Source organism: Myxocyprinus asiaticus, chromosome 6, assembly GCF_019703515.2.
Source record: "Myxocyprinus asiaticus isolate MX2 ecotype Aquarium Trade chromosome 6, UBuf_Myxa_2, whole genome shotgun sequence".
Taxonomy (NCBI): Eukaryota; Metazoa; Chordata; class Actinopteri; order Cypriniformes; family Catostomidae; genus Myxocyprinus; species Myxocyprinus asiaticus.
The window spans coordinates 37,998,313-38,009,652 of NC_059349.1; the positions used below are offsets into that span (position 1 = coordinate 37,998,313).

Here is an 11,340-nt window from a genome sequence, read left to right on the forward strand (position 1 = left end):
TAATAAGAATGCATTTTGCAGTGTTGTAACATCAAACTATACATTTATCAGCAACCATCTATCATTATTCCTAAATCCTCATGTTTTAACAAATGAGTTTGCATGATTTCATTATAGTGCATAGCCCCTTGGTCGTTCCCTAAACAAAAGCAACTGCAGTTGACACAATAGGAGATTCCATAGAAACCTACAGGCTAATTAGCATGAGGTTTCGGCTGCAGTTTCAACCACGCCTACTACGATATTCCTGCTATAAAAAGAGTCCCACTGCTTCAAGGCACACACGAGTCGAGAGAGTCTCGTAACGAGTAGTATCTGTCCGCAGTCCTTGAGAGAAACCACTCGATTTCACGGTGGATTACTACTATCATCTAAGATCCTAACTTCTGGAATTGTATTATTTGGGAGAATTTCGGTTTCTGGACACTATTGCAATTAACAAGGACAACATGACCCTGGAGGAACTTGTTGGATGCAACAGCACTGACAGAGAGTAAGTGACTTAACATTTCGTAGTTTCAATCAAAGAGGGTCAGGAAGAGTTTGTGCTTTCAGGGGTTTCACAAGTCTATACTAACAATAGTTTTGGTTTGTTTTTTCTTTGAAGAATGGAAACTGTGAGTGAAGCTCTTGAGGAGCTGCTTGTGGCTGCACAACGGCAAAACTGTCTAACAGTGGGAGTCTACGAGTCTGCACAGCTGATGAATGTGTAAGTATTTTTCTCAATATCGATGTTAACACATATTTATTTATTCATGTGAATTAGCAACGAATTGGATCCCCTAGTTGCATTAAAAATGAAATGCATTGGTTAACTTTTACAGGGACCCAGACAGCGTAGTCTTGTGCGTCCTCGCGACCGATGAAGAGGACGAGAACGATGTTGCGCTGCAGATCCACTTCACGCTCATTCAAGCCTTCTGCTGTGACATCGACATCAACATTGTGCGCGTCTCCGGCATGAGGCGTCTGGCGCAGGTTCTCGGTGAGCCGCTCACCACCGACAACAACGCCAACGAACCAAGAGACCTCCACTGCATACTTGTAACTGTAAGTATTGGTTTATTAGCGTATTACAAATATACATTAAAACGAAACAAGCTATTTTCAATGTTATCCAACACTCATCATATTGTTATCCTCCACAGAACCCACAAGCAGAGCATCGCAAGCTGAACGAGGTGGGCAGTTACTGCAAGGAAAGCCGTTGCAGAAACCAGTGGGTGCCCTCCATTGCCCTGCAAGAACGCTGAGGATTTTGTGCGCTAAAATGTGTGCTACAAAGTTTGAGGAAAATTGATGTTCAACAGCCATGAGGGCATACACATCAATTCAAGAGGACTGAGTCCTTTCCGAAGCTTCCATCTCCGTGTTTATGGAATTATAAGCGTCGGAGGATACTGGTGACATTCGTCCGCGTTCCTTGTGCTGCATGATCGGCGTTATTGGGCTTTGGAGGAACCGAAGGAACACCAGGGTGGTTGGTGGACTGTGTCACACATCAAAAGGGACGTACTAGCAAGGATGCTAGCCTTGGGGATATTTCCAGACTAAAACTGCGTATGGGCGCACTTTGCCTCCCACGTGGGGGAGTGAATGAACAAAACATGACTCAGACCTGACAGTGTTGTCACAGGTCTGTGGAGGAGGAAGAACCTGAGACTGCTGTTTAATGACTGAACTTGTGTTACCTGCACAATTTTATTTATGCATAACTCTATCATTATCATCAGATAATTTATTTGGTTATTTATGAATTTACAAATGTTCACCTTTTCTTATTAAATAAATGATATGTTTAAAGTTTCAAAATTAGCCGTTTGTCTTTTTTCTTTTTTATGTCAGATTTAAAAATAAGAGGTGAGGCTTACTGTACATTAGAGCAGTTTGGTTTTGACTGTAGGCCAAAGAGATCAATGTGCATTTACTCAAGTATCCATACAGTAGTCAGAAAGTATAGTAAAATAGTCTGTTCAGAGTTGGAGTTAGACTGATAATATCACATACCAGTTAAAAAAAAAAAAATGTTCAGTGGGGCTCAATGTGCATTCTCGGAAGCATTCTTCTTATATAGGACAAAAGACAGTTAAGATTAATGTAAAAGAAACTATTCTTTAAAAACAAGGATTGCTTTGATCACACATCGACACCTGTTTTTGACTTTTGTGAAGCATGAGTCATGCAAACTAGACCTAGCATAATGTGTAAAAGTTTGAGGTTACTTATGTGTTTCTAAAATGGAGAGCTTGTAACAGTGAAGAAGGGTGCAGGGGAGCTTGGTCAAAATGTATTTTTGAGTACAAAGCTCTTGTGCAGTCACTGCAGAGAGATATACTGTACTTTAAGATCTGTCACAGCCATCATTAGAAAAGGGAGACAATACCCACTAGTAAACCACTAGTATATTTCATTTATCACCAACATACAAACACTGTCAGCAAAGCTTTCTTCAGGCTTCCTTTAGTCAGCTTGAAAATGTTTACTCAACACTAGAGCTATATATATATATATATATATATATATATATATATATATATATATATATATATATATATATATAGTAACCTTTCTTCTTTGAAAAGGAACAAAAATTCCTTTATAGATCTCACATGAAAACATTCACAAACATTTTGTTAGTCACAGACTAATGACTTCAGAAGACAACTAATAACAGAAAGAAAAGGATCAAAACTTGGCCAGTCTGCAGATCGCTATGACTTCAGTGACCTTTCTTTTGTCACAGTGAAAGGTCATGCTGACTGCAGGCCACAGTAAACATGCATGAGGGGTCAGCTGAGATCATACACCCTGTAATTGCCCCATTAACTTTTCAGTCAGCAGAATGAACTGGATAAAATAGGCTGCATGTACTGCATGTGAGGGGCCCCACAACTTAAACACCATGACCTGGGTGTGCTCCGCCCTCTCACAAGACTGCATTTGACTCACACCATTTTCCCCTAAATTTTGACTAAGATGCCTGGGGATGAATCCTCTCTTTATTACTATGAAGTGAATAATGTAATATGAATGACTCAGAAAAGTCTGCATGTACAGAGCTGACTGCTGAGAATCAGTCTTTCCTTAAGAACATATCATGCTGTACAGATGCTAACAGAGCACTGTTCTTACATGTGGCAGTGCTTACCATACCCTTGTGCTAAAAAACGTTCAGCTCTGGAGAAGCACTCACTGAGCGAGAGGTAAACAATGCTACAATTCAAGAACGGTGATGAGAAGAAAGTCAGTGAGCAATAATCACCCACTTTATGAAGTCATCAACTGACAGATATCAGCTGACAGATATATTTGTATCTTCATCATAACAGCTGGAGAAAAAACAGAGTTTTCTGTCCTGAGGCCCTCTTCCATGCACAAAGACGGCATTGATGGGCTCTTCTGCACAAAGACATGACTAAAGTATAGTACGCACCCTGGGCGGCTGCTAAGCTGAGCTGCGCACTTCAGGGCTGCGCTGACGTCAAGCCAGAGAAAATAGAAGAAAAACAGGAACAGAAGGCTCTTATTTCCATGGCAGCAACGACGGCCCTTTTACAGTGATGATAGCTATATTTGAGGTAACAGCCTCTATGAATAGTCTGGCTGCATTCTATTCTTAGAATAGTAGGAGCTATATTTGATATGTCATTGACTCAAATATTCACTTAAAAGCAAGAAGTTGAGCATGGTGGCATTTTCTACATCCAACATAAACATTCATGGTCTGAGTTTTATAATAATTACATATAATACATTAGGATTGTTAAAATATTTTCAGCATGCAATTCTGGGGCATTCTGTTTTATGATAATTAAATGTAAAGAATCACCAACTAAAATAGGTATAAAGAAGACTTTTTAATATCTATTAGAGCAGAAAATAGTCTGTGAGATTCAGAAATCTTTATGATTTCAATACAACACAGCAACAACACATCCCTTTTGAAAAGACCATATTGCCACCAGCAATGTTGTGTTTCCCATGCTAGTCTACAGGATGAGATACTGTTTTGCTGGTGTCACCACAAGGCTTCTTTACTAGCTTAAAGGGATAATTCACCCAAAAAGGAAAATGTTCTCATTATTTACTCACCCTCATGCCATCCCAGGTGTGTATGACTTTCTTTCTTCTGCAGAACACAAACAAAGATTTTTAGAAGAATATTTCAGCTGTGTAGCAATATAATTGGTGTGGGTGAGATCAATATTTAAGCCATCATTTACTAAAAAATTATGGTAAAAAAAGGATTACATTTTGACCTGTTTCTCACCCAAAGTGAGTGCATTGCTTTAGAAGACATATATTAAACCACTGGAGACATATAGATTACTTTTATGCTGCCTTTATGTGATTTTAACCATTCACTTGCATTGAAAGGACTTACAGTGCTGTGATATACTTCTAAAAATCTTTGTTTGTGTTCAACAGAAGAAAGAAAGTCATACACATCTGTGATGGCATGAGGTTGAGTAAACTATGAGAGAATTTCCATTTTTGGGTAAACTATCCCTTTAAGCAGCAAGTCTTTCTTGGTCAACAAACTTCATTAGAAAGATGTTGGTTGACCAGCTTTTCTGCTGGTGATCAACAAGGCTATGCTGGTCCAACAGCCAGACCAACACCAGCACACCAGCACTAACCAGCATTTCAGTCAGGCCCACTTCAGTCAAAAGAATACTCTTATTGACTTATAGGCAATTGGAAGCAATCTGTTGGTGTTGCCGGAATGGTTCTGTTCTGGGCAAATACCTCATTCATCAATGTGGCCATGCATGGACAGAGCAGGAAGAGCAGTGAATCTAATAATGTATATGTATTTTTAGCTGGGATAACTAACTGCTAATATTTCATCAACACTAATCCATTGTTACTACAAAAAATGTGTAATGAATTTCCAGTCAGTATAAAGTTAGTATAAAAACATAATAGGTTTAATCGTGCCATGTATCCCTAACTGGGTTCATGGTTGGCCATGTTGTTGAACTTGCATGAAGCTGGAACAGAGAGTCACGTGCAGCTGGGTCACCCCTCTCTTTCTGATACACTAATGAGCTCATGTGTTCTGCTGAGCCAAAGTCAGAGGTCAAGGAGTATTCACTGTGTTCATTATAAAGTCCACTTTTGTGCAACAGTAAAAATCAGTCACATGATTCAGAGAAATTAAATGTCTATGAATAGTTTCTAGTTTTTGTCTGAATGTCAAGATCTGTTTATCATTCAGGTCTCAACAATAGCCTAAAGCAGAGCTATAAATTTACACATGTTTTTAAACCTAAATCAGTGTCCTAAAGCACAGCCAACATAGATAAAAGACATTCCAAAATATGGTCTGCATATATGGACTATTATACATACTGTATATACTGAAATATACTATCAGTATACAATCCCAAGAAAAGTTCTTGCCTTACAGTTTTGAGAATGCATGGTGATGCTAGGATTATGGAAATGAATATGAGTATATTTTGAACAACACACTTAGGCAAGACAACAGTTAGGAGAAGACAGAACTCTCAGAGACATCCATTGATAAAGACTTGTTGATTTCATACATATCACATATCATGACCCTTAAGAAATCCTAATGGGGCATCCACTCACCCTTCTCCTTGACGCAATGGGACCCTGTTTTTTAGCAGTCCTATGGCAAAGAAACTCATGAGCATGTCATACATGGCTTTACAGCCCACATTTCCTGTTGTCACCGCAGAATGTTTCCTTTTACAACTCTCGAGGTTAATGGTTGGCAAATAGGCATACAGAAGAACCGAAAATGAATAGCAACAAGCCACAAATATGGATTGTTAAGATAGAGGTCATCAAAAAACATATTCCTCTCTTTAAACTAAAAAGTAGGAATGTTATTTACAAGCAACAAAAAGTGCATTCTCAGTCAATAAGAGCTTCATTCAAAGCTTTCTCCATTCTGTATATCATCAGTTAGGTTAATTATTGTCTGTACTGTGTTTTTAGACAGAATGATTATCATGCAATGATGCTATATTTTATGACTGTGATGCAGAGTGCAGACCATACCCTGATAAGAGTACTCAGTGGGTCCTCTGTTTCCTCTACTATGCATTTCAGTCTCAGATGCAGGAAACACCATATCTGTCTGACTGAAGGTTCCCGTTGGAATTGGAGATTCATTCATTGGTCTATCTATCTTTTATACTGAAGTTGGGAAAGGGGAACACATGGACTCTCTCCTATGACTGATCGATTAGCAGAAGTTAAGTGCATGATGGAGCCAGTGGGAAGTCAGGCATGCGCCCATCAGCTTTGAGCCTGTAATCTGACAGCACACACTGCACAAAGATAAAGAAACACACAAGCCCCTGAAATAATACATCAGATGAAGTATGCTACAAAGGTGGGGAAAGGACAACCTAAAGGTACTGTTCACCCAGAAATGAAAATTCTGTCATTATTTACTCACCCTTATGTCGTTCCAAACCTGTGTAAATACCCTTTACCGTAGAACACCAAAAGGGAAATTTTGAATAATGTTAACGATGCTCTTTTTCCATACAATGAAAGTGAATGGGGACTGAAGCTGTCATTGCCTAACATTCCAGCTAACATCTTATGGAAGTAAGAACACTATTAGGGTTAGTAAATGATGACACAATTTTAATTTTTGGGTGAACTTTCCTTTGGTAAATACTTTACAATAAGGTTCCATTTGTTAACATTAGTTAACTATAATTAACATCAGCTAACAACAAAAAATACTTAATGAAATTTTAATTTTAATTTTAAAAATAGATATATTAAAAATTAAAACTATATAATAATTTAATTTAAGCAAATTGAACAAGCAGCACAAATTATTTTTGAACTAACAATGAACAACTGTATTTTTACTAACAAACATTAACTAAGATTAGTCAATGCTGTAAAAATATACTGTATTGTTCATTGTTAATTCATGTTACCTTCTCAGGGTTGGGAGGGTTACATTTAAAATGTATTCCACTACAGATTACAGAATGCGTGCTGTAAAATGTAATTTGAAACATATTCCATTAAATTACTCAAGGTCAGTAATGTAATTCAAATACTTTGGATTACTTCTTCAGCACAGATTTTGTTCACTTGTTTTGACTATAAAAAGTTAATAACAAGTGAAAAAAACATCTGCCAGTATAGTTAGGAAAAATACACTTATATTAAAAATAAATTTTCTGAAAAAAGCCTAAATATACAGTATTATTAGTAAATTTATATTGTTTTAACTTTTTTAAATATTTTTTACAGGGAAACAATTAAAAAATTATCTTATATATAATATCAAAGGTCTTACTAGAGAAAATTAATTTTATATATAAACGTGGGTTTTCTTGATAAAAAAATGAATCGTGGCTGGTAAAGTGCATGTAAAGGGGCTAGAAAAAGATTTTAGCTAAAAGTTCACATGACAGTTAACACAAGGTTAACTATTTCTGCTGCTCCAAACTTACTTTAAAACCCCACAGAGCATACACAACAATTTTTCTTCTGATCGTATGTGGATTGTCTATTAGGTTCTCTAAGGGAAAGTTCCACAATGATGTCATATCCACCTTTTCACTCATTACAGTGTAAAAGTGCCCTCTGTCTGCTTGTATGAATGATAAGAAGTGTTTCACCACTGTTCCAACTTTCCATGCATCACGTCATTTATACGGATAAATGTTTTCCAACTGAATAGACTAAATATTAAATTAAACAAATAACAATAAAATGCAATGTAATCTCTTTGGTACTTTTTGAATGTGACTGTATTCTAATTACCAATGATTTAAATTGTAACTGTAGTTGAATACAGTTATGAATATTTTGTATTTTAAATACGTAATCCCATAACATGTATTCAGTTACTCCCCAGCCCTGTAACTTATGCATTAAATAATGTTTATTGCTTATTGTAAATGTGTTACCTGTCCTTTAAACAAAGAGAATGTCCAGTTCATACTATTATTCACAATGAGGATGAAGTCAATGCAGTCTTGCTAATCCTCAATTTGTGAAGATGTTCATCAACAGTTTGTGAAGATCTGCACTCCTCAAACTCCATTGTAGTACTTTTTCCATAACTTTGACAGCAGTTCGGGATGATCAGACATACTAGTTTTTCTTTTTAAGTTGCCTTGTCACTTCTACTAATAAGCTGATCTAACTTTAATGTTCACTGAAACAGATCAATCAACCAAACTTCTCTAAAGCCACGCATTTGCTCATATGAGAAAGTAATTATTAGGCTCCGATTTCCTCTCCAGAAATCAATCAGTCTGGGGCAATCAGCACTGACAGAGAGAGACAACCTCTAATGCCAAACCTAATATATCTACAGGGCTCAGAATCAGAACCACAGTGGCAGAGAGAAAGGCAGTCAGACTTACTTCTACAAGTTTAGTTAAAGAAAATGTAAACTTCAAGAGTTTTCATTACACACTCTCAAAAAAACTGCTCTTTGTCTGAACTTGATTCAGTGATGGACAGGGGTTCCACATGTTTGAAATGTGTTTTCTTAACTTAAAATTACTATGTAATCTTAACATAAACACTTTGTGTAGAAAGAACCTAGCTGAATTAGGTAAACCCAACAAAATGAGACATGTCAGTGAAACACAAATACATTTATTTTATTTCTTTATGTACTATCTAGTGAAAGTGAATGTTAGCATGCTTAATACTGTACATGCTGTTGGAAGCACTACAGAGTGTAGTTTAGTAACTTTGCTATGGTTGGTATTTGCTCAACAAAGTGAACAAATAATTTCATGTGCGACATATACCTGTCCCCATAGTTAGTTCAAGCTCCACTCTTCACCATAATGGTAAGCCCCAAAACTCCAACATAAATGAAACTCACAACATAACAAAACAGTAAACACTAGCAAGTATCCCCTTTATATTCATCTTTCACAAAAACACATAAAATAACACTTAATTTCCCTATCGAGTCCCATGCAAAGCATGCTGGATGGAAATCCCCTGCCCAGTTTCACCAATGAACACCACAAAAAGTATTCATGTAGTCCCAACACAAATGGATTTAGTAAACTTCCATTTTATAAATTTAAATGGAGAACACAATTAAATCAAGTTGTGAAATGTTTTAGAAGTGTGTTGCTTTTGTTCATTTTAATTAAGTAAATTGAACAAACAGCAAAATTATTTTTTTTTTCTTCTTTTTTTTTTAGTGCATGGTCCACCGTGTATAGGAGATGTATAAATGGAAGAACAAAAATGTCATTAAAAGATTTTTACCTTCATACTTCTGGTACAAGTCTCAGACTTTCACATTGTAATTGGAAATGTAACACATTTAGTGTGTGAGATTAGATTAGGATTGTAGTTTATGATTACTTTAAGGTCATTAATCAGGGGTCCAAAAACCATTTTATTCAAATATTCAAGAGTACTGTATAACTGTAAACACTAGATTTGCTTGCGCTACATGCTCAGGTTTAAATCAATATTTTTATTTGCTTGTTGCTTGTTAATTTGTAGTGAAACTACTGAGGATATTAATGGAATATTATGGGTTATTTACATCTTAAAGTCTATGGACAGCATTTATGGCATGCTGTCAATTACTACATTAAATAATTATGTTTCTTCCCTAGTATGTAAAAAAGAATGAACAAGGCATTTACAGTAATACACTTATGGAAGCTAATGGAATATTCCAGGTTATTTCTAACAGAAAGTTGTAAGATTACAAGGAATATTGCTTTAAGTCATGCTCACTCAGCATACCTTTCAAAAGGCTTGCACGTATGAGCAGATGTGTGCTTAGCGCTAAAGCAATCTAAGCAGGATTATTTTATTTATTAAGAGATGTATGGCCTACTGTACTGTAGGCTACCATAGACATATTTTGTCTCTTTTTGTGTTGAATAAATGAGGTTCCAGTAATTTCATTATTTAGCTGTAAGCAAACATATTTTCTTCTTCCTTGTCTTTTTTAAGCACTCAGGTCAAAGGCCACCTGATCACTTTAGGTCATCAAAGGTCATCTCATTCATTGCCTCTCTCCAAAAGTCTGAGTGAGCAGGTCATTTCAACACTGCTTTCCCAGGGCAGACAAAAAAATAGGGTGGCTTAACTTTCACTTCCTGGTGTTGAGTTGCTCTAAATCTTCTTTAAACTGATCAGAAGTGCAAAGATCAGTATTTTAAAAGAGATAAAAAAACACAGTCAGTCAGACATACATAATGAACAAATACATAGACCGACACACAAAAGCACAGTACCAGAACAAATATACTGTACGCAACTTATAACATGCAAGGCTGTAAATTTATATGCAAAAAAAATCCCCTCAATCAAACTGTAAATTCTGATGACTCTCTCGCACTATTTTCCATAAATGTTCTAGTGTAGAATCGTGTTTACAAGATTTTTTAGATGCAAGTACAAACCAAGTGAAGCGTATTTACTGCAACAGCCTGATTGTTCAATACAATCATAGTGGCCTTCAGTCTAACAGTCTAATTTATTCCACTGTCTCTAGTTTAGTTATGGCTAAAACTTTACTCTCCAAGCTGAAAATGTGTTGTAAAGCTTATTTGCAACTTTCACAGCAGGCAGTCTGAACCTCCCTGCCTAACTGGCTCAGAGCCAGGCGTCTGTGTGTATCGTGTCTAGAAGACTGCATGATCTGCAACGGTTACAGCCCTGATCATGCAGTCATCACTGTGGCTTAACAAACCCTTAGAGGCCCCAGCTAACTGTCTAAGTCTAGCAGACTCCAGCTAACTGTCTGGCTATGCAGGTAGTTTTTTTGCACTCAAGAGACAAATTGGGCAAATAGGGTAATAATAATGGGAGTGTGTACTGTCTGTTCTTTCTGTGTGAGTATGTATCTGTCTTGTGTATGTATAAATACAAACACACATGCAAAAGAATTACATTGTGTTCTACTTTACAATTTTACTAACATCCACAACACAAAATGTTCCCTTTAATATGACAAACTATGGAAAATATTTTGTACAGCTTTAGTACTGTCACTATGGACTGGTTGTTCTTTAGTTTGGTAAAAGCTAAAGTTTCTCATAGATCTCACTCCCAGCTTTATGGACCATGGGTATTTCTGTACTCCAAACACAAGCAAAAAACAGGATTAATGCCAAAGAGACAAGAATGTTACGTAACTGTTTTTTTCTTTATCTGAGCTGCATAGGTACTTTGTATTGTCAAGCTTACAACAGAATGAACAGTCTGAGTAATTAGCCACTCCTCGCATTAGGACTTTATCTGTGATTACAGTTTTTAACATTCACACTGCACAGCTATTTTTCTAAAGATTTGTTTTTGTAAAAGGCATAGCTTGCATATGCATATTTA

General features: G+C 36.5%; 1 protein-coding gene across 1 annotated transcript; it reads left to right on the forward strand.

Moving 5' to 3' along the window:
• Positions 1-294: 294 nt before the first annotated feature.
• Positions 295-1,805, forward strand: LOC127442237 (growth arrest and DNA damage-inducible protein GADD45 beta-like). The gene is made up of 4 exons (XM_051700117.1): positions 295-493; positions 608-709; positions 825-1,050; positions 1,149-1,805. Exons 1-4 carry the CDS (start codon positions 450-452, stop codon positions 1,251-1,253), a joined length of 477 nt encoding a protein of 158 aa, XP_051556077.1. The 5' UTR covers positions 295-449; the 3' UTR covers positions 1,254-1,805.
• Positions 1,806-11,340: the final 9,535 nt, after the last annotated feature.

Excerpts from the sequence above, each read along its gene's own strand:
- LOC127442237 (XM_051700117.1), top strand. The coding sequence starts at position 450 with ATGACCCTGGAGGAACTTGTTGGATGCAACAGCACTGACAGAGA. Across the intron at positions 710-824 it reads TCTGCACAGCTGATGAATGT|GGACCCAGACAGCGTAGTCT; the intron begins GTAAGTATTTTT and ends TAACTTTTACAG. Across the intron at positions 1,051-1,148 it reads TCCACTGCATACTTGTAACT|AACCCACAAGCAGAGCATCG; the intron begins GTAAGTATTGGT and ends TATCCTCCACAG.